Source organism: Coregonus clupeaformis, chromosome 20 (assembly GCF_020615455.1).
Source record: "Coregonus clupeaformis isolate EN_2021a chromosome 20, ASM2061545v1, whole genome shotgun sequence".
In the NCBI taxonomy this organism is placed as follows: domain Eukaryota; kingdom Metazoa; phylum Chordata; class Actinopteri; order Salmoniformes; family Salmonidae; genus Coregonus; species Coregonus clupeaformis.
Genome location: NC_059211.1, coordinates 28,367,109 through 28,392,208, shown reverse-complemented (window position 1 = coordinate 28,392,208; position 25,100 = coordinate 28,367,109). Strand labels below are relative to the sequence as shown.

The 25,100-nt window shown below is 42.4% G+C and overlaps 1 protein-coding gene across 4 annotated transcripts in view; it reads right to left on the bottom strand.

The window, feature by feature from the left end:
- The window catches only part of pde4ba (phosphodiesterase 4B, cAMP-specific a), a 379,418-nt gene that overhangs the window by 101,638 nt on the left and 252,680 nt on the right, over positions 1–25,100 (bottom strand). For all 4 annotated transcript variants that reach the window (XM_041840090.1, XM_041840091.2, XM_041840092.2 and 1 more), the window contains one exon: positions 1,256–1,450. In XM_041840090.1, the coding sequence (XP_041696024.1) occupies positions 1,256–1,450 (195 nt within the window). The remainder of the gene's footprint in view (positions 1–1,255; positions 1,451–25,100) is intronic.

Here is a 25,100-nt window from a genome sequence, read left to right as displayed (position 1 = left end):
ACCCCACAGCCATATATGACCCCTATGTACCCCACAGACAAATTACCCCTACGTACCCTACAGCCAAATTACCCCTACGTACCCCACAGACAAATCACCCCTACGTACCCTACAGCCAAATTACCCCTATGTACCCCACAGACAAATTACCCCTACGTACCCCACAGCCAAATATGACCCCTACGTACCCCACAGACAAATTACCCCTACCCACCCCACAGCCAAATTACCTCTATGTACCACACAACCAAATTACCCCTACGTACCCCACAGCCAAATATGACCCCTATGTACCCCACAGACAAATTACCCCTACGTACCCCACAGCCAAATTACCCCTACGTACCCCACAGACAAATATGACCCCTACGTACCCCACAGACAAAATAACCCTACGTACCCCACAGCCAAATTACCTTTACGTACCCCACAGCCAAATTACCCCTACGTACCCCACAGCCAAATTACCCCAACATACCCCACAGCCAAATTACCCCTACGTACCCCACAGCCAAATTACCCCTACGTACCCTACAGCCAAATTACAATAACATCAGAGCTCAATGGCGTCTTGCATAATAGTGGCTTATAGGCTATCAAATAGGATGTTGTTACACAAAGACATTAAGCAATAAGAACCAGTTACACTCTGACATGAGAAAATATCCCTGAAATTCACTAATAAGGAACACTTATTCTATTGGAATGTAATGTTGTTAGGTAAAATATGTTCCTGGTTAAAGAAAGCTTCTTTCCACTGTCATGTGTTTGGACTCTTTCTATTATCAGCTCATCATCTTTAGTATTTGGTATTTTATTAGGATCCCCATTAGCTGTTGCGAAAGCAGCAGCTACTCTTCCTGGGGTCCACACAAAGCATGAAACATTACATAATACAGAACATTAATTGACAAGAACAGCTCAAGGACCTAACTACATACATTTTTAAATGGCACACGTAGCCTACATATCAATACATACACATAAACTATCTGTGAGGTCTTGCTTTATCTGTTTTTTCTTTGGTATTTTCTGATAACGATGAGCCTCTTTTGGAACCCTTTTTCCACTTATCATTTGGCAAATTATTAGTGGTGGTAGTATCCACAGAAATGGTTGTCATTTATCATGTACCAGGGGACATGGATCGAACATAATGGAACACACTGAACAAACTGATCAGAACAACCAGATCACTTCATGGTATGTGAGTGTGTAAGAGTGTTTGTAAGTGTGTGCGTGTGTGATAACTTACAGTTCGGATGCGATGGAGGAGTTTCGGGACATGGACTTGGGCGAGAGTTCGTAGTCACTGTCCGAGCGGTAGAGGAAGGACTCTCTGCGCTGGTTGTGTCCAGGGAAGTTGGTGTGTAGGACCAGGCCTGACCCGGGAGACGCTGAAGGGTCCAACGGACTGCAGCTGGCTGACGGGCCATTCTCCACGTCAAAGCTGCAACACACATAGAAAACATAATGTTACTAACAAAGTTACTACATCTATCTTTTCTACTGGTCCTGTGAGGCTCAGTCGGTAGAGAATGGCGCTTGCGACGCCAAGGGTTGTAGGTTTGATTCCTGCTGGGGCCACCAATACATAAAATGTATGCACACATGACTGTACTGTAAGTCGCTTTGGATAAAATAGTTAAATGGCATTTATTATTATTATTATCATTCTATATGTTGTATTACTTTCCACCTACAGGCCAGAACAAAACAGAACAACCAACTGACACTACAAATGATATTCCTTTTGGAAATAAAAGTTGATCTAATTCTAAAGTTCCTATAATTTCAGGTCTACAGAAAACTCTAGACTACATTACGAAGATGGTCCGACATACAGAGAGCATGAGAATGGTTCACAATCGGGATGATATTACACTGAAAAAATATTATGGAATGGCAACTTTCCATCATTGGTTTGCGGTGTGTCAACAGAGACAGATAACATATAAAATAGGATCTGCCTTGTAAAAACACAAGTTGCTGTATCATACCAAACAATGACATCACTGTTCATGTGAGTCCTCTGTGACATTAAGATTCATGTGAGTACTCTTTGACATCACTGTTCATGTGTACTCTGTGACATCAAGATTCATGTGAGTACTCTGTGACCTCCCAGAGAACACAGAGAACAATGATGAGACCATCAGGGCCACATTTAGGCTTCAAACGGTCTTTGTTGATAACAGATAAAAGAACGCAAAATCTTTCACAATCTTTCACAATAAACATCCAAGACTGAGATACGCTGTGATTCTCGTTTTAATTCTAACAAGGAAGTACTACACATCGATTCTAGTCAATGACAAGGTAGTGACATCATGAACACTCTGGGCCTAACTGACAAAAACTGGGGGGAAAAATAAATTATGACACAGATGTTGCTATTCCAATCAGAACAGGGGTGGAGGGTAAGAGAGAGGGATCTTGACAAAAAGTCCCGGGAGAGAGATCATGTTTCTGGAAAGTCTCAAGGTTTTCCCTGGGAAGGAGAGGGGGCGTAGGGGGAGGGAGGGGTGACTTCTGTGACCTGTCACTGCAGGAGGCTCCGCAAAGAGGAGGGGACAAGCCTTCTGATGCACACACACACAACAGACCAACAATCAGAGTTTAGAGGAGACAAACAATTAAAACACACCATCTGATTCAGGAAACCAGCCTGGGGCCACAGATGCATGTTTGTGATCTGTATAAGAGGAGGACACAGTGATGTGTGTGAGTGTGAGTGTGTGTGAGAGCATGCCAGGTGAGTGTATGTACTCTATGCTTGATTACATCCTTGGTCCTCAGGGCAGTGTACTGCTGTATTCCTTTGTGTGTTAGATAAATCAAGTCTATCAGGCCGGGCCGGTAGACGGGCGGGTAGTTCTAAAGCTCAGGCAGCCTGAGCAGCCTCATCATACAAACCCATCTCACATTGCCACATCGCAAAACAATGGTAGCCATTAACGTCCTCTCTCACTCTCTCTCGCTCTCTCTCGCTCTCTTTCCAGTTCAGAGATGAAGTACATTAAACGTGGCAAACCACTTACTTTAAGATCAAAACAAACGCCTCAGGGCTCACTCTGAACCCTGATGGAAACAACAGGACGTATTGAGGCTAAGGCTTGGGAACTATACTGTAGGGTATCAGAAACACACTACTACTACACCCTTATTAAGTAAACAGTAAGCTAAATATCAACCCTGTTTGGACAGTGTTGTGCAATGAGATCACCTACACTCCTGGATAGCTACAGCACTCTATGGTCTCTAGGTAATGTAGGCTTGGCTGGGGTGTGTATAGCAATAGGACAGCAGGTAGCCTAGCGGTTAAGAGCGTAGGGCCATTAACCGAAATGTTGCTGGTTCGAGCCGATTAAGTGACAAATCTGCCGATGTGCCCTTGAGCAAGGCACTTAACCCTAATTGTTTCTGTAAATCGCTCTGGATAAGAGCGTCTGCTAAATGACGAAAATGTCAAATGAAATAGACTGGGGGAGTCTCTAGCAGGATCATATCTGGCATACAAACAGTAGTTGACTGTGATGGTAGCAGCTTGAGATGACGACACATCTGATGCTGCTGGCTTGTGATGATGGAAGAGGCTTAGGAACGTTGGCATCACATCAGTCAAAATCTCTCGTGGACAGACTACATAAATGGTACTGTAGATCTCTCATGATACAACGTGATGATGATGTAATATTGAGGATGCTGCAGCAACATGCAATCGTTTTTTAAGGGTTTACTTACATTTAAGTGGATAACATCGGTTAAATATAACTTGCCAGAATATTAGGGGTTTATCAAACGTAATCAAAAGGGGAAAAAATGCTCTGTGCTCTAAAGAAGGATTGGGGCTTCTCTCACCTTCCTTCAGGAAACTCACCTTTCTGACACTGAGTATATGAAACTCCAATGTGACTGGGTTGGGCAGGTATAAGGTTCCTCATATACAGTGCCTTTAGAAAGTATTCACACCCCCTTTTCCACATTTTGTTGTGTTAGAAGGCGGGATTAAAATGGATTTCATTGTCATTTTCTGTCAACGATCTACACAAAATACTCTATGTCAAAGTGGAAGAAACATTCTAACATTACTGAAAAAATTACTTAAAAATAAAAACACTAATATATCTTGATTCCATAAGTATTGAACCCCCTGAGTCAATACATATTAGAATCACCTTTGGCAGCGATTACAGCTGTGAGTCTTTCTGGGTAAGTCTCTAAGAGCTTTACACACCTGGATTGTAAAATACTTGTGAAATTAATGTAGGAGAATATAACACATTAGATATGGTAAAAGATAATACAAACAAAAAAACATGCGTTTTTATTGTATTTTTTTATCATCTTTGAAATGCAAGAGAAAGGCCACAATATAATATTGCAGTTTAGGCGCAATTTAGATTTCGGCCACTAGATGACAGCAGTGTGTGTGCAAAGTTTCAGATTGATCCAGTGAAGCATTGCAATAATGGACTATTTTATATCAAGTCTGCTCAAATGTGCTGAATTGGTCAATTGATAAATTTTTAAGTACATAACTAAAAAGAACATTCAAAAATGATATGGTAATACAAAATGTAAGTTTACACACTCCCAGGAATGTCATACATGTTGGATCATTAGCTTATACACTAACTTTCACACATCTAGATGGCCAGGCGGAGTGGGTGTGGAGCCAGAGACAGCAAGGGTTCAAACTGTAGAACCCAGTTCCTACATTTGAATATAAAAATTGATTTTATCAAACAAAACTATGCTACATTTGATCTCTGGGACCCTTAGGATGACAAATCAGAGCAAGATTACAGAATGTAAGTACATTATTTACCTTTAGTGGAGAATGTATCAAACCAGTTGCCGTGATAAGTTTGTTGTTGTTGTGCACTCTCCTCAAACAAGAGCAGGGTCTTTTTTTACTGTAATATCTACTGTAAATTGGACAGTGCAGTTAGAGTAACAATAATTTAAGCTTTCTTCTGCCCATATAAGACTATGTCCTGGAAAGTTTTCTGTTACTTACAACAGTCATGCTAATCACATTAGCGCACGTTAGCTCAACCGTCCCGTATACGAGACACCGATCCCATAGAGGTTAAGTCAAAACTGTAACTAGGCCACTCAGGAACATTCAATGTCGTCTTGGTAAGCAAATCCAGTGTATATTTGGCTTTGTGTTTTAGGTTATTGTCCTGCTGAAAGGTGAATTTGTCTCCCAGTGTCTGTTGGAAAGCAGACTGAACCAGGTTTTCCTCTAGGATTTTCCTCTATTCCGTTTCTTTTTATCCTGAAAAAACACCCTAGTCCTTGCCGATGACAAGCATACCCATAACATGATTCTTTGAAAAAAATGTGTGTCAAGGTTTATACAGTGAGGGAAAAAAGTATTTGATCCCCTGCTGATTTTGTACGTTTGCCCACTGACAAAGAAATGATCAGTCTATAATTTTAATGGTAGGTTCATTTGAACAGTGAGAGACAGAATAACAACAACAAAAATCCAGAAAAACACGTCAAAAATGTTATAAATTGATTTGCATTTTAATGAGGGAAATAAGTATTTGACCCCCTCTCAATCAGAAAGATTTCTGGCTCCCAGGTGTCTTTTATACAGGTAACGAGCTGAGATTAGGAGCACACTCTTAAAGGGAGTGCTCCTAATCTCACCTTGTTACCTGTATAAAAGACACCTGTCCACAGAAGCAATCAATCAATCAGATTCCAAACTCTCCACCATGGCCAAAGAGCTCTCCAAGGATGTCAGGGACAAGATTGTAGACCTACACAAGGCTGGAATGAGCTACAAGACCATCGCCAAGCAGCTTGGTGAGAAGATGACAACAGTTGGTGCGATTATTCGCAAATGGAAGAATCACAAAAGAACTGTCAATCTCCCTCGGCCTGGGGCTCCATGCAAGATCTCACCTCGTGGAGTTGCAATGATCATGAGAACGGTGAGGAATCAGCCCAGAACTACACGGGAGGATCTTGTCAATGATCTCAAGGCAGCTGGGACCATAGTCACCAAGAAAACAATTGGTAACACACTACGCCGTGAAGGACTGAAATCCTGCAGCGCCCGCAAGGTCCCACTGCTCAAGAAAGCAAATATACAGGCCCGTCTGAAACTTGCCAATGAACATCTGAATGATTCAGAGGAGAACTGGGTGAAAGTGTTGTGGTCAGATGAGACCAAAATCGAGCTATTTGGCATCAACTCAACTCGCCGTGTTTGGAGGAGGAATGCTGCCTATGACCCCAAGAACACCATCCCCACTGTCAAACATGGAGGTGGAAACATTATGCTTTGGGGGGGGTTTTCTGCTAAGGGAACTGGACAACTTCACTGCATCAAAGGGACGATGGGCGGGGCCATGTACCGTCAAATCTTGGGTGAGAACCTCCTTCCCTCAGCCAGGGCATTGAAAATAGGTAGTGGATGGGTATTCCAGCATGACAATGACCCAAAACACACGGCCAAGGCAACAAAGGAGTGGCTCAAGAAGATGCACATTAAGGTCCTGGAGTGGCCTAGCCAGTCTCCAGACCTTAATCCCATAGAAAATCTGTGGAGGGAGCTGAAGGTTCGAGTTGACAAACGTCAGCCTCGAAACCTTAATGACTTGGAGAAGATCTGCAAAGAGGAGTGGAACAAAATCCCTCCTGAAATGTGTGCAAACCTGGTGGCCAACTACTTATTTTACAAGAAACGTCTGACCTCTGTGATTGCCAACAAGGGTTTTGCCACCAAGTACTAAGTCATGTTTTGCAGAGGGGTCAAATACTTATTTCCCTCATTAAAATGCAAATCATTTTATAACATTTTTGACATGTGTTTTTCTGGATTTTTGTTGTTGTTATTCTGTCTCTCACTGTTCAAATAAACCTACCATTAAAATTATAGACTGATCATGTCTTTGTCAGTGGGCAAACGTACAAAATCAGCAGGGGATCAAATACTTTTTTCCCTCACTGTATGGTGTAACAAAATAAAAAAAAGAATTAAGTATTCTACTCTGGTCAAACCTGAATCTATGGCGGGTTTGGGTCTGCCTAATTTCCAATTGTACTATTGGTCAGCCCAAACTCGCAATTTATTTCCTGGATTTTGGACAGACAGGACTCCCTATGGGTTCAGATTGAAGCTCAGTTTAGCCGTCCTTTACCTCTGAAGAATCTTATGTTTGTGAATCAGTTTCAACACATTTGTGATAACAGTAAGACCTTCACTATGTACAACACATTAATGGCATGGGCAGACTGTAGAAAGCACTTGGGTATTTCAAACAGCCATTCTTTACTTGCTCCTATCTCTTATAACCCTGACTTGCCCAATGTGTTCTCAAAGGTGGACCTCTATAAGTGGCGCTCGCTGGGTCTTAGGAGGTTTGCTGACTTGTTTTATAGTGGATCGAATACAATGAAGTCATTTATCGAAATCCATATTGAATACAACATCCCTGGTACAGATTTTGCTAGGTATCTTTAAATCAGAAATTGTATCTTTATGTTTATAAAAGAAGGAAAGCTGAGATTTCAGTTCTCAGAAGCTGAAGAATTAATAACCGCATCTATATCTAACAAAGGAATAATTGCTAAGATGTACTGTACATTATCCAGACAATGGGAATCCCCCTTCATCCCTCTTCAAAGGATGTGGAAAAAAACTATTTAGGCACGGAATTTGATGAGGAGTTATGGCTGGAGATCTGTAATAAGATCCACTACCCACTTACTACTAGTCCAAACTACAAATTCATTTTCAAGTTTTATCTTATCACTGTTAAATTAAACCGTTCCTAGACACTTCACCAAATTGCCTGAAATGTAGGACTGAGAAAGGAACTTTTCTGCACCTATTCTGGCACTGCAATAAGCTCATGGATTTCTGGCGCTCTATTCATACAGCCACTCAGATCATTTTAGATATAGGATTGGTACAATCCCCAAGCCTTTACCTCACATGCCGAATACTTCGCTTGACTCAGACAAGACAAGGTTGCTGATAATTATTTCATACTTTGCAAAGAAATGCATTCTTGTGTGTTGGAAAAACGAAAACCTACCAATTTTTCAATTGTGGTAGAAAAAAGGATGCCTCAGCACAGACAGACTCATGACTCACTGTGTGAGCGAGGTAGTGACTGACTGATGTGATGCCAAAGTCCCATGACATGCAGATGGTCACAGGCCCCTGCACTAAGCCTTCATTTCCTATCCACAGCATCACTGGAATGTGCCCAATGTATAGGACCCTCCCTACTTAGATTAACATATCTACATCTCTTATCTACATCAAAGCTAGAATGTACACTGAGTACAACACATAGACTGACCATGGGAAAGCTATGATCCCTTATTGATGTCACTTGTTAAATCCACTTCAATCAGTGTAGATGAAGGGGAGGAGACAAGTTAAAGAAGGATTTTTAAGCCTTGAGACAATTGAGACATGGATTGTGTATGTGTGCCATTCAGAGGGTGAATGGGCAAGACAAAACATTTAAGTGCCTTTGAACAGGGTATGGTAGTAGGTGCCTGGCGCACCAGTTTGTGTCAAGATGGCGTAGCAGTGTGGTCGTGTTCTCTTGTGTGTCCATGTAAATAGCCTGTTTTTTGTATTTTTTTCGTATTTTACGTATACATTTTTCCCTATCACACTTTTCATCCTTCTACTAAATATACTTTCCTGCAACCCGTCTCACTCAATGTGGAATGGATTCTATTATTTACTCACCTTTATCTAGAATCTCCAGTTGAAACTAGCCAGCCAGCTAACTAGCTAACTAGCTACTTGCTATTAGCCACCGTTAGCGGTTTTTCACCCAGAACATCAGATTTTCTGCCGGAATAACTGAATCACTGGACCTTAACACCGGATCTAGCTAGCCGCAACCGAATGGAGGTCGAATGGATGTTGCTGTAGGCTAATCACCACTGCCCCCGAAGCACCAGTTAGCCTTGAGCTAGCCCCGGATATCTACCTCTCTGTCTACCGGACGGGAGTAGCCAGCTAACCAGCTAACTAGCTACTTGCTATTAGCCACCGTTAGCGGCTTTTCTCCATTGTCCGTGGCCTGCACTACCTACCAGCCAGCTCTAGCCTGGACTATTATCGGCCAGTCTGCACTGTCTGCAACCTCCGCTGCAACTTGCCCATGCCCCCCGCTTCTCCTTCACACAAATTCAGACAGCTGATGTTCTGAAAGAGCTGCAAAATCTGGACCCCTACAAATCATCTGGGCTAGACAATCTGGACCCTTTCTTTCTAAAACTAGCCTGCCGAAATTGTCGCAACCCCTATTACTAGCCTGTTCAACTTCTCTTTCGTAACGTCTGAGATCCCCAGAGATTGGAAAGCTGCCGTGGTCATCCCCCTCTTCAAAGGGGGTGACACTCTAGATCCAAACTGTTACAGACCTATATCCATCCTGCCCTGCCTTTTGAACGTTTTTGAAAGCCAAGTTAACAAACAGATCACCGACCATTTCGAATCCCACCGTACCTTCTCTGCTATGCAATCCGGTTTCCGAACTGGTCATGGGTGCACCTCAGCCACGCTCAAGGTCCTAAACGATATTATAACCGCGATCGATAATAGACAGTACTGTGCAGCCGTCTTCATCGACCTGGCCAAGGCTTTCGACTCTGTCAACCACCGCATTCTTATTGGCAGACTAAATAGCCTTGGTTTCTCGGATGACTGCCTCGCCTGGTTCACCAACTACTTCTCAGATAAGAGTTCAATGTGTCAAATCGGAGGGCCTGTTGTCTGGACCTATGGCAGTCTCTATGGGGGTGCCACAGGGTTCAATTCTTGGGCCGACTCTTTTCTCTGTGTATATCAATGATGTCGCTCTTGCTGCTGGTGACTCTCAGATCCACCTCTACGCAGACGACACCATTTTGTATACATCTGGCCCTTCATTGGACACTGTATTAACAAACCTCCAAACGAGCTTCAATGCCATACAACACTCCTTCAGTAGCCTCCAACTGCTCTTAAACACTAGTAAAACTAAATGCATGCTCTTCAATCAAACGCTGCTGGCACCCGCCCACCCGACTAGAATCACTACTCTCGACGGGTCTGACCTAGAGTATGTGGACAACTACAAATACCTAGGTGTCTGGTTAGACTGTAAACTCTCCTTTCAGACTCACATTAAGAATCTCCAATCCAAAGTTAAATCTAGAATCGGCTTCCTATTTCGCAACAAAGCCTCCTTCACTCATGCTGCCAAACATGCCCTCGTAAAACTGACTATCCTACAGATCCTTGACTTCGGCGATGTCATTTACAAAATAGCATCCAACACTCTACTCAGCAAATTGGATGTAGTCTATCACAGTGCCATCCGTTTTGTCACCAAAGCCCCATATACTACCCACCACTGTGACCTGTACGCTCTTGTTGGCTGGTCCTCACTACATATTCGTCGCCAAACCCACTGGCTCCAGGCCATCTATAAATCACTGCTAGGCAAATCCCTGCCTTATCTTAGCTCATTGGTCACCATAGCAACACCCACCCGTAGTATGCGCTCCAGCAGGTATATCTCACTGGTCATCCCCAAAGCCAACACCTCCTTTGGCCGCCATTCCTTCCAGTTCTCTGCTGCCAATGACTGGAACGAATTGCAAAAATCTCTGAAGCTGGAGACTCTTATCTCCCTCACTAACTTTAAGCATCAGTTGTCAGAGCAGCTTACCAAACACTGCACCTGTATACAGCCCATATGAAATTAGCCCACCCAACTACCTCATCCCCATATTGTTATTTATTTTGCTCATTTGCACCCCAGTATCTGTATTTGCACATCATCTCTTGCACATCTATCATTCCAGTGTTAATACTAATTGTAATCATTTTGCACTATAGCCTATTTATTGCCTTACCTCCATAACGTGCTACATTTGCACACACTGTATATATATTTTCTGTAGTATTTTTGACTTTATGTTTTGTTTTACCCCATATGTAACTCTGTGTTGTTGTTTTTATCGCACTGCTTTGCTTTATCTTGGCCAGGTCACAGTTGTAAATGAGAACTTGTTCTCAACTGGCTTACCTGGTTAAATAAAGGTTAAATAAAAAAATAATAAAAAAAATGCAACGCTGCTGGGTTTTTCAAACTCAACAGTTTCTTGTGTGTATTAAGAATGGTCCACCACCCAAAGGACATCCAGCTAACTTGACACAACTCTTGGAAGCGTTGGAGTCAACATGGGCCAGCATCCCTGTGGAACGCTTTTGACACCTTGTAGAGTCCATGCCCTGATGAAGACTGTTCTGAGGTCAAAATGGGGGGTGCAACTCAATATTAGGAAGGTGTTCCTAATGTTTGGTATACTCAGTGTATAGAATTAAGCCTGCCCCATAACCCAAAACATCAGCCCAAGAGAAAGAGAGAGAAACTGAGTCAGAAAGAAACTGACAGAGAGAACATTTTGTACCATTCCCTCGAGCCGTCATTCCAGTAGTTTCAAAGAATCCTGTTTTCTGACGAGATCCAGGAATAATTTATCCAACATGTTGGTTGATGTACGCAAGCAAAAGCCAAATCCCTTATTGCAGGGATTCAATTATGAGCTTAGTGGGAAGAAGGGGTCAGGATTACACCACAACCAGGAAGCATGGCCATGATTGGCAGAGTCCGACGTGTGAGGCTCCGCTGAGAGGGTAACAGAGTCATGGAGTATGGTGACGTGGATGTGACGGAAACATGAAACATCCATGGTTCAATCAGCTCTGGGAGCCTGAGTAGGGAACATTAGCTCGATTGGCACTGGATACATGAATGCAAAATGGAGGATGCCAAACTGACTGTGAAAGGGGGAGTTGCCAGTTTTTGCTTACTATGTGACATGACCAGAAACACTCTGGACCCTAGTTATAGCCCAACCTACACACTCCTTTCAGATAAGTGAGGATGAGGAGAAAAGGTGTACAGTAGAAATCATCATTTCCAGTAAGTATTAAGTATTGTCACTGTTCTGCAAAAGCAATCAGGAAGTTCAATCAGAAGTGTTCCCAATGACCTCTGTGTGGCTTATACATCCTTCCCCCATGATGCAGCTAAATCATCCCGACTTAACAACAGTCTTGAAGGGAAGGGAAGGGGGTCGTTACCGTGGCAACGGGGGGAGAACGAGAGCTCAAGTGTGAGAGAGAGAGACAGAGAGAGAGGGAGTCAAGAAGTGAGAAAAACAGGCTGAGATGTGTGATGGGAGGGAGAGAATTCTGGGACATGAAGTGAGTGAAAGACGGTGACGTAAGAGACTACAACAATTAAAGAGAGAATAAATAGAGAACAAAGGAAAATAAAGTAATGTATTTTCTTAAGCATTGAGAAAAGACAGTGGGCAATGTTAAGTTAAGTCTTCTTTATCTCTTTGAACATGGGGATTGGGAATAACTGAGGGGCTATTACAGGACATCATCATGAAGTATGTAGAGAAGTTCCATCAACACTAACATTACATCAGTGGTGGACAGTAATCAGTGGTGGTAAATTCACACGCAGCAGTACACAGTCTCAGCCAGGTACAGTGTAATGTTAGACAGTACTGAGTAGGGATGGGCACGGTTATTTGTGATATTATTTGAATAGTGAAATTATTTCAAATGCCCGTCCCTAGTACTGAGGGAGGCATTATTAAGAAGGCATGATGACTGCTACTTCCTGTTGTGGAATTACTAGAGGTGCACAGATAGACTGGAGGTGTGTGTGTGTCTGTCTGTCTCCATGACACCAATGTCTACACTGTCTACAGACTGGCTGCAGTTGATAACACAGGAAGGAAAACAGTCACAGAGGTGTCACAAATGGGAAAACACACACTCAGCACGCACATGGAAGTATGCACACACACACACAGCACACATACACAGATCAACATGCTGAGTGTCAGGGAAAGCCAGAGACACTTCTGGTGTAGTAAGTGCTTTAGGTCACTCATCACTATACAGGCCTGTAATCAAACTCAATTTGGGAGAAAACTAATCCTTCAGGCTACTCTCTGGGACTGGAGGAAAGGAAACATTCCTAGTAGGTCCCAAGCAGTGTACTGGTAGGTCCCAAGCAGTGTACTGGTAGGTCCCAAGCAGTGTATTAGTCTGCCCTACATGGTTCTGTTGGTGGGAAGAACATTCAGCTATCCTTTCCCAAAACTCAGTCCAGCCCACACTCTGCACATGACAGAGTCAGATAAGAAAGAGTACACACTTCTACTACACTCTAAATACCATGGCTCTTCATCACTTTGATTGACATGACCTTGTAGATAAAAGAGACTAGCTTTAGACGTTGACATGAAGAGATTCAGCATAGTGAGCAGAAACATTCTGTAGAGTAGAGAAATAAAGTGGACGTATGTGAGGATACTACAATGAAAATGCACAAGAATGAAAATTATGACTTAAGCAGCCAACAAGCGGAATGTGGAACGCATGAACTAAGATGTCACAAAGACGTCATTCTAGAATATGCAAACAAGCGGACACTAAACATAAACCATGTGTCCAGGCCTTTTGTGGAGAAACAACAAACACAATATTCCTATTTACATATTTTACAATGATGTCATTTCCCAAACATTCTCTTTCAGAGAGAACATAAATAACCGTCACGTTATTTTGGAAAATAAAATATGCTTTGTGACAGAGCTCATATTGAAACACTCCTCTGGAGAGGGAAAATGACAAAAATAGGGAGAGAAAAGAAAGATAGAGGGAGTAAGGAGAGAGAGCGGAGGAAGAGAGGGAGAGGTAGAGAGAGTGAACGACAAAAAGAGCGAGAGAATGAGAGAGGGAGAGAAGGAGAGAGAGAGGAAGGAGGGAGGCCAGTCTGTGGCTGACCTGTGAGACTAAACAGAACTTGCTTTAAATGGCATTCATTCCATGGGCTGGCAAATTGCAGTGAGATAGTTTTCCATTACATTCTCTGGTCTGTATACTTTTACAAAGTCAAGTTACCCTAGGTCAAACTCTCCCTTCCCTTCCCTTCCCTTCCCTTCCCTTCCCTTCCCCCCTTCCTTCCCTTCCTTTTCCTTCCCTTCCCTTCCCTTCCCTCCTTCCTTCCCTTCCCTTCCTTCCCTTCCCTTCCCTTCCCTTCCCTTCCCTCCCCTCACTCTCTGTCTCTCTGTCTCTCTCTCTCTCTTCGTCTCTCTCTCCCTCTCTCTCTCAATTCAATTCAATTCAAATCAAATCAATTTGCTTTATTGGCATGACGTAACAATGTACATATTGCCAAAGCTTACCTTGGATATTTACACTATTAACATAATTAAAATAATAATAATCAATATTGTCAACGGGACAACAGTAACAACAATAACCAAGGGTCAAAATAACCATTGAACAATAACAATATAGAGGACATGTGCAGGTTGGTTGGTCTGTCAGAAACTGTCCCTCATCTTATGGCAGGCAGCAATGTAGTGCGCTGCCAACCCACAGCTCTCTGCGTCCTCCCCCAACAGGACGGGTAGCCTATTCTCATCAGAGAGGTCTTTGAAACCTTGAAAAACAGTTTCAAATTTGGGGAAATTACACTTTCTAATTTTTTATATTTTTGACATTTTGTCAGGAAATGCAGCTCTGTCTCAGGTTCTGCAGTGGTTGCACAGCCTTTCATCTACAGTGAGCCAGGTGTTCCTGTGTCTACCCTTCTCAATGGCAAGGCTGTGCTAACTGAGCCTGTACTTTGTCAAGGTTTTTCTAAGGTTTTGATCAGTAAGCATGGTCTCTCTCTCTCTCTCTCGCTCTCTCTGTCTCTCCCTCTCACACTATCTCTCTGCCTCTCCGTCCGTCCGTCCGTCCGTCCCTCTCTCTCTCTCTCTCTCTGTCTCTTCCTTCTCTCTCTCTCTCTCTCTCTCTCTCTCTCTCTCTCTCTCTCTCTCTCTCTCTCTCTCTCTGTCTGAGTGTGCGTAAGCATGTCTCTTCCTTTCTCTCTCTCTCTCTCTGTCTCTATCTGTCTCTCCCTCACACTATCTCTCTGCCTCTCTCTCTCTCTCTCAGTCTGAGTGTGCGTAAGCATGCATGTGTGTATGTGTGAAGAGAAAACCTTTTTAGATTATCAGAAACAGGATTTGTTCCCAGGTCTTCTGGTTTCCTCATAGTATTTAAACAGTCACTTCCTCGTTTCTGTTCACCCTTTTGTTGTCGTTATCATCATCACTACCACCAACACCACCACCATCATCATCATCATCATCACTACCACCACCATCATCATCATCATCATCACTACCACCATCACCATCATCATCATCATCATCATCACTACCACCACCACCATCATCATCATCACTACCACCATCATAATCATCACCACCACCACCATCATCATCATCATCACTACCACCAACACCACCACCACCACCATCATCATCATCATCATCATCACTACCACCACCACCATCATCATCATCACTACCACCACCATCATCATCATCACTACCACCACCACCACCACCATCATCATCATCATCATCATCATCACTACCACCACCACCATCATCATCATCACTACCACCACCACCATCATCATCATATTATTATATTATTATTATCACTACCACCACCACCACCATCATCATCATCATCATCACTACCACCACCATCATAATCATCACCACCACCACCATCATCATCATCATCATCACTACCACCAACACCATCATCACTACCACCACCACCACCATCATCATCATCATCATCATCACTACTACCACCACCATCATCATCATCATCACTACCACCACCATCATAATCATCACCACCACCACCATCATCATCATCACTACCACCAACACCATCATCACTACCACCACCACCACCATCATCATCATCATCACTACCACCACCACCACCATCATCATCATCATCACTACCACCACCACCATCATCATCATCATCACTACCACCACCACCACCATCATCATCACTACCACCACCATCATCATCATCATCACTACCACCACCATCATAATCATCACCACCACCACCATCATCATCATCATCATCACTACCACCAACACCATCATCACTACCACCACCACCACCACCATCATCATCATCATCATCACTACCACCACCACCACCACCATCATCATCATCATCACTACCACCACCATCATAATCATCACCACCACCATCATTACCATCATCATCATCACTACCACCAACCCCATCATCACTACCACCACCACCATCATCATCACCACCACCACCATCATCACCATCATCATCATCATCATCATCATCACCACCACCATCATCACTACCACCACCATCATCATCACTACCACCACCATCATCACCATCATCACTACCATAACCACCATCATCATCATCACTACCACCACCATCATCACCATCATCATCACTATTACTATAATCACAATCATCATTACCATAGCCAACACCATCATCATTGTTCAGGGCACAATGTGCAGTGTGCAGCCAGTCACTTTTTCAACCAAAACATAACCATGACTCAGTCTGACATCATAAACCATGACCACACACCAACCACAGGTCTCAACCTCACTAACTAACAAACCAACCATAACCTCTGGTTAACCATCTCCATGACAACTGGTATACAGTAACAGTAGTCTACTGTAAAACATAATATTGTATTCTGTCTGTCCATGACCACTGAGAAACAACAGTGTTCCACTCCACCCATGTGGTCCTCTGTAGCTCAGCTGGTAGAGCACGGCGCTTGTAACGCCAAGGTAGTGGGTTCGATCCCCGGGACCACCCATACACAAAAATGTATGCACGCATGACTGTAAGTCGCTTTGGATAAAAGCGTCTGCTAAATGGCATATTATTATTATATTATATGGGAAACACTGACCCATCCCTGAACACAACCCTCCACTGAGCCCGTCCATTGGTCCATAGCACCTGACCAGTCCAGTATTATGCTCATTGATAGGTTAGGGGAATCCTTGTCACAGTCCAAATATTTGACCACGCTATCTCACTGGGAGAATATCTTGTGTTGGCATTTGGTGGGTGACAAGTCCAAACACCCTCTGATCATAAACTGCACAGGGGCAGTTATCTACACACACACACACACACACACACACACACACACGTACACGTACACGTACACAAACACACACACACACGTGCAGCCTACCCACACATAATATAAATGATAGTCACAAACTCACACGGCTTCCTACAGGATATACGCACAAGCAAGCAAACACAGATAATGGCCAGTAACACCACTGCACACATTAACTACAGGCAGATACGTGCTCACATGAACAGACAAGCACAAGTGTGAACAATGTACAGATGTCGGATCTTAATATGACCCATTTCGTCTCAGGAGGAAAATAATCCTGCAGCAGTTTGTAGGCTATACAATAACTTAGACTGCAGGTCCACAGAGCGTCACTTCAAGTAGCCTATGTAAGCTGTGTGCAGGCTACAGCGCGTCTCCTGTGTATTCTTATGTGGATTATAATAAATTGACATATTTGTAGGGGGTATTTTTAGTGCGGGGAAATCTTTTTTAAAAATCAATTATTTTATTAAATGTTCAAGGCAATCAATAGGCCAAATAAATTGTTGGTTGCCTCAGTGCCTGTATTGTCCAGAGGTTACAGCCGCAGACCACGGCACACGTATGCCAGAGTCGGCATGCATTCGAATCCGGCCCATGGCCCTTTGAATTTTTGGAGGAACTAGTACTTTCCTGGTTACTCTCTGTGGGTTGTACCAGTCATTTCTGAAGGAAGTAACTTGATTTTTATTCTGTTACATTGTCCCGAATCAGTTCAGTTACATAGATTTATATTATGATATTATATTATTGCTGAAGGATGAAAACCTCTTAACTCCAAATTTGGTGATTTCCTTTTTTTAACTATTGGTTCCCTTTTACGTCTGTATGAACATTTCACGATCCCTTGACCAATTCAATGTATTGTAATGACCCAGCTGGGTCATAAAGTAAAAGATGGACGGGCACCAGGTGTACAGGCAGAACACAGGTTTATTCCTGAATGGGCTATTGTTCAGGCCACAGCCCACGCCGCTAAACCTCGAACATACACAAATATAACATGTCAAGTCAAGGGTCCCGAACAGAAGAGAGAGAGAGATGAGACCGTAACCCCTATTTAAGCATTCCAAAACCCAGCGGGATTACCCATCATACCCCCCCAACCTTTCCATCTGTCCTGGCATATTTAACCCCTGCTAGCACCCATGAGAACGATAACACACCCACGAACACAGAACACAATACCGGGTCGTTACAGTATTTAAAATAGCTTTTCATCAAAACTCTTAAGTTCATTGGCTCTCAAAGTTGTCTGTTGTCAAACCCTGTATCTGCACCACGGCACTTGAAGTGCACATCTTCACTCCTGTGGGTTCTTAGCGAGATGCGATCAGAGGTAAGTTGCACTTGAATTACCTGCTTTTGTAATATTCTATATTTCTGGAGTAAGATAAGTATTTCTCAGATATAATTCTGCTGTTGAAAGTGTTTTGAGGGCGAGTGCAAATCAAATGGCTAGGTAGCTAAGTAGCTTTGGCTACTTCTGTCTAAATGTTATTCTGTTTTTATGACAAGGACTATTAGCACATTTGTCATACAGTCAGTGTATAATCTCAGTAAACGTTTTGTGCCATATACTAGAAAGACATTTTTGTGTGTATTTTTATTTACAGCTTGTAGCGGCACAGCCGAGGGGGAGTGAAATGGGCCAGCCAAGAAAAGAAACTACCCTTCAAAGTGGAAAGGAGAGGTTTGGAAGAAAAGGAGGATGGAGGGTAAATCCTACCTTGGCAGGAAAAGAGTATTCAGTTGACTATGGCAGTTGATATCTGCACTGTTTGATTATTTATTACTTACATGATTCTTACCTGAATGCCTACCTTGATGTTTAATTCCATGCTGAAATGCATCTGATTTGCATACTAGTAATGTGATTGATAGTGACATTTCGATATTGATTGTTGTTTGACTGTTGTAACACTTACCTGATCCTCCTTGATATTTCATTCTGAGTGAAAAATTCTACACCACACTTGGTGTAAATCTTTTTAGTACGCATTCACCATCACATGTACTTGAAATTATATTGTGAAATACATTTTCATTAATGCTATTGAAATTGTAAAATTATTCCAATGTCTCGAGTACCATTTAGCTTGCTAGAGCACATTGATAGATATTAAGTCAACTTTGAATAAGACCGTAATAGAAACTGTACAGCCTACGGACTTTGTTGTCAGTCTTCATTGGAGACTACCTGTGTTGGAGGACATCTGCAAGATGGTGCTGGCAGGCTTAAATAATAAATTAATGTCAAATCAATTGCACTTAGTTGTTGTCCTTTTCATTTGCTGTCACAGTTTACCATAAGGTGTAAAAAATTACCAAACTCTATTTGTAACTAGTACTTAAGTAGTTTTCTGACAGGATACTTTTTTACTCTTAAGTAAATTACAATCTAAGTAACAGCACTTTTACTTAACTACTGATTTTCAGTACTCTACCCACTTATGCAAATTATACATAGCCTAACTATAAAATGTGGGCGAGCATCCACACTGGAGGAAAGTTTATCGTTCTACAGTAGGCCTACATCTGTCAATCAACTGATGGCCCAAATCAGCTCATCAACTCAGCCAGGAAAACAAACAGTAGCCCTTCACACCTTTCATTATGTGACAATGGATAGGCTAACAGGTAGCCTACAAAATGTAGCCTGTTGGAATATAATCAAATAACACTGGAACTATTGCAACCATCGATGGCACTAGATTATCTCTAGCTAATGTCTCGTTAAACCATCACTAAATTCACCCGCACAGCTGGTCTCAATTGCAACCATTACTGGTCACCTCATTACTGCTCCCTAAAAGATTATATCGGTGTTACCTTAGTCAGAGATCTGTATATAATGATGAGATGCTCATGTGCTAGAAGGGCGTGGGCCGGAATCTAACCCACGCTGACACGGTAGACCGGTATGTGAAGAAAGCAGCCCTAACCGCTAGCCCACCCAATGATTGATCAACATTTTGACATCTCATTCGTAACCTTTGGATACACTTCACAATTGTATGTCATAGCCTAGTGGAGACCAATATCTACAGTGGGGAAAAAATGTATTTAGTCAGCCAACAATTGTGCAAGTTCTCCCACTTAAAAAGATGAGAGAGGCCTGTAATTTTCATCATAGGTACACGTCAACTATGACAGACAAAATGAGATTATTTTTTCCAGAAAATCACATTGTAGGATTTTTAATGAATTTATTTGCTAATTATGGTGGGAAATAAGTATTTGGTCAATAACAAAAGTTTCTCAATACTTTGTTATATACCCTTTGTTGGCAATGACACAGGTCAAACGTTTTCTGTAAGTCTTCACAAGGTTTTCACACACTGTTGCTGGTATTTTCGCCCATTCCTCCATGCAGATCTCCTCTAGAGCAGTGATGTTTTGGGGCTGTCGTTGGGCAACACAGACTTTCAACTCCCTCCAAAGATTTTCTATGGGGTTGAGATCTGGAGACTGGCTAGGACACTCCAGGACCTTGAAATGCTTCTTACGAAGCCACTCCTTCGTTGCCCGGGCGGTGTGTTTGGGATCATTGTCATGCAGAAAGACCCAGCCACGTTTCATCTTCAATGCCCTTGCTGATGGAAGGAGGTTTTCACTCAAAATCTCACGATACATGGCCCCATTCATTCTTTCCTTTACACGGTCCCTTTGCAGAAAAACAGCCCCAAAGCATGATGTTTCCACCCCCATGCTTCACAGTAGGTATGGTGTTCTTTGGATGCAACTCAGCATTCTTTGTCCTCCAAACACGACGAGTTGAGTTTTTACCAAAAAGTTATATTTTGGTTTCATCTGACCATATGACATTCTCCCAATCCTCTTCTGGATCATCCAAATGCACTCTAGCAAACTTCAGACGGGCCTGGACATGTACTGGCTTAAGCAGGGGGACACGTCTGGCACTGCAGGATTTGAGTCCCTGGCGGCGTAGTGTGTTACTGATGGTAGGCTTTGTTACTTTGGTCCCAGCTCTCTGCAGGTCATTCACTAGGTCCCCCGTGTGGTTCTGGGATTTTTGCTCACCGTTCTTGTGATCATTTTGACCCCACGGGGTGAGATCTTGCGTGGAGCCCCAGATCGAGGGAGATTATCAGTGGTCTTGTATGTCTTCCATTTCCTAATAATTGCTCCCACAGTTGATTTCTTCAAACCAAGCTGCTTACCTATTGCAGATTCAATCTTCCCAGCCTGGTGCAGGTCTACAATTTTGTTTCTGGTGTCCTTTGACAGCTCTTTGGTCTTGGCCATAGTGGAGTTTGGAGTGTGACTGTTTGAGGTTGTGGACAGGTGTCTTTTATACTGATAACAAGTTCAAACAGGTGCTATTAATACAGGTAACGAGTGGAGGACAGAGGAGCCTCTTAAAGAAGAAGTTACAGGTCTGTGAGAGCCACAAATCTTGCTTGTTTGTAGGTGACCAAATACTTATTTTCCACCATAATTTGCAAATAAATTCATAAAAAATCCTACAATGTGATTTTCTGGAGAAAAAAAATCTAATTTTGTCTGTCGTAGTTGACGTGTACCTATGATTTAAATTACAGGCCTCTCTCATCTTTTTAAGTGGGAGAACTTGCACAATTGGTGGCTGACTAAATACTTTTTTTCCCCACTGTATCTTATCTTATTAAGTAAGCTACACTACCATTCAAAAGTTTGGACACACCTACTCATTCAAGGGTTTTTCTTTATTTTTACTATTTTCTACATTGTAGAATAATAGTGAAGTCATCAAAACTATGAAATAACACATATGGAATCATGTAGTAACCAAAAAAGTGTTAAACAAATCAAAATATATTTTATATTTGAGATTCTTCAAATAGCCACCATTTGACTTGATGACAGCTTTGCACACTCTTGGCATTCTCTCAACCAGCTTCATGAGATAGTCACCTGGAATGCATTTCAATATTAACCGGTGTGCCTTCTTAAAAGTTAATTTGTGGAATTTCTTTCCTTCTTAATGCGTTTGAGCCAATCAGTGGTGTTGTGACAAGGTAGGGGGGGTATACAGAAGATAGCCCTATTTGGTAAAAGACCAAGTCCATATTATGGCAAGAACAGCTCAAAAAAGCAAAGAGAAACAACAGTCCATCATTACTTTAAGACATTTCAAGAACTTTGAACGTTTCTTCAAGTGCAGTCGCAAAAACCATCAAGCGCTATGATGAAACTGGCTCTCATGAGGACCACCACAGGAATGGAAGACCCAGAGTTACCTATGCTGCAGAGGATAAATTCATAAAAGTTACCAGCCACAGAAATTGCAGCCCAAATAAATACTTCACAGAGTTCAAGTAACAGACACATCTCAACATCAACTGTTCAGAGGAGACTGTGTGAATCAGGCCTTCGGGGTCAAATTGCTGCAAAGAAACCACTACTAAAGGACACCAATAAGAAGAAGAGACTTGCTTGGGCCAAGAAACACGAGCAATGGACATTAGATCGGTGGGAAATTTGTCCTTTGGTCTGGAGTCCAAATTGGAGATTTTGGGTTCCAACCACCGTGTCTTTGTGAGACGCGGTGTGGGTGAACGGATGATCTCCGCATGTGTATTTCCCACCGTAAAGCATGGAGGAGGAGGTGTTATGGTGTGGGGGTGCTTTGCTGGTGACACTGTCTGTGATTTATTTAGAATTCAAGGCACACTTAACCAGCATGGCTACCACAGCATTCTGCAGTGATACGCCATCCCATCTGGTTTGGGCTTAGTGGGACTATCATTTGTTTTTCAACAGGACAATGACCCAACACACCTCCAGGCTGTGTAAGGGCTATTTTACCAAGAAGGAGAGTGATGGAGTGCTGCATCAGATGACCTGACTTCCACAATCCCCCAACTTCAACCCAATTGAGATGGTTTGGGATGAGTCGGACCGCAGAGTGAAGGAAAATCAGCCAACAAGTGCTCAGCATATGTGGGAACTACTTCAAGACTGTTGGAAAAGCATTCTTCATGAAGCTGGTTGAGAGAATGCCAAGAGTGTGCAAAGCTGTCATCAAGGCAAAGGGTGGCTACTTTGAAGAATCTCAAATATAAAATATATTTTTGATTTGTTTAACACTTTTTTGGTTACTACATGATTCCATATGTGTTATTTCATATGTGTTATTCCGCAGAGTGAAGGAAAAGCAGCCAACAAGTGCTCAGCATACAGTTGAAGTCAGAAGTTTACATACACTTAGGTTAAAACTCATTAAAACTCATTTTTCAACCACTCCACACATTTCTTGTTAACAAACTATAGTTTTGGCAAGTCGGTTAGGACATCAACTTTGTGCATGACACAAGTAATTTTTCCAACAATTGTTTACAGACAGATTATTTCACTTATAATTCACTGTATCACAATTCCAGTGGGTCAGAAGTTTACATACACTAAGTTGACTGTGCCTTTAAACAGCTTAGACAATTCCAGAAAATGATGTCATGGCTTTAGAATGCTTCTGATAGGCTAATTGACATCATTTGAGTCAATGGGAGGTGTACCTGTGGATGTATTTCAAGGTCTACCTTCAAACTCAGTGCCTCTTTGCTTGACATCATGGTAAAATCAAAAGAAATCAGCCAAGACCTCAGGAAAGAAATTTGTAGACCTCCACAAGTCTGGTTCATCCTTGGGAGCAATTTCCAAACGTCTGAAGGTACCACGTTCATCTGTACAAACAATAGTATGCAAGTATAAACACCATGGGACCACGCAGCCGTCATGCCGCTCAGGAAGGAGACGCGTTCTGTCTCCTAGAGAAGAACGTACTTTGGTGCGAAAAGTGCAAATCAATCCCAGAACAACAGCAAAGGACCTTGTGAAGATGATGGAGGAAACAGGTACAAAAGTATCTATATCCACAGTAAAACAAGTTCTATATCGACATAACCTGAAAGGCCGCTCAGCAAGGAAGAAGCCACTGCTCCAAAACCGCCATAAAAAAGCCAGACTACAGTTTGCAACTGCACATGGGGGCAAAGATCGTACTTTTTGGAGAAATGTCCTCTGGTCTGATGAAACAAAAATAGAACTGTTTGGCCATAATGACCATCGTTATGTTTGGAGGAAAAAGGGGGTACTTGCATGCCAAAGAACACCATCCTAACCGTGAAGCACGGGGGTGGCAGCATCATGCTGTGGGGCTGCTTTGCTGCAGGAGGGACTGGTGCACTTCACAAAATAGATGGCATCATGAGGAAGGAAAATTATGTGGATATATTGAAGCAACATCTCAAGACATCAGTCAGGAAGTTAAAGCTTGGTCGCAAATGGGTCTTCCAAATGGACAATGACCCCAAGCATACTTCCAAAGTTGTGGCAAAATGTCTTAAGGATAACAAAGTCAAGGTATTGGAGTGGCCATCACAAAGCCATGACCTCAATCCTATAGAAAATGTGTGGGCAGAACTGAAAAAGTGTGTGCGAGCAAGGAGGCCTACAAACCTGACTAAGTTACACCAGCTCTGTCAGGAGGAATGGGCCAAAATTCACCCAACTTATTGTGGGAAGCTTGTGGAAGGCTACCCGAAACGTTTGACCCAAGTTAAACAATATAAAGGCAATGCTACCAAATACTAATCGAGTGTATGTAAACTTCTGACCCACTGGGAATGTGATGAAATAATTCTCTCTACTATTATTCTGACATTTCACATTCTTAAAATAAAGTGGTGATCCTAACTGACCTAAGACAGGGAATTTTTACTAGGATTAAATGTCAGGAATGGTGAAAAACTGAGTTTAAATGTATTTGGCTAAGGTGTAAACTTCTGACTTCAACTGTATGTGGGAACTCCTTCAAGACTGTTGGAAAAGCATTCCATGTGAAGGTGGTTGAGAGAATGCCAAGATTGTGCAAAGCTGTCGTCAAGGCAAAAGGTGGCTATTTGAAGAATCTCAAATATAACATATATTTTGATTTGTTCAACACTTTGTTGCTTACTACATGATTCCATATGTGTTATTTCATAAGTTTGATGTCTTCAC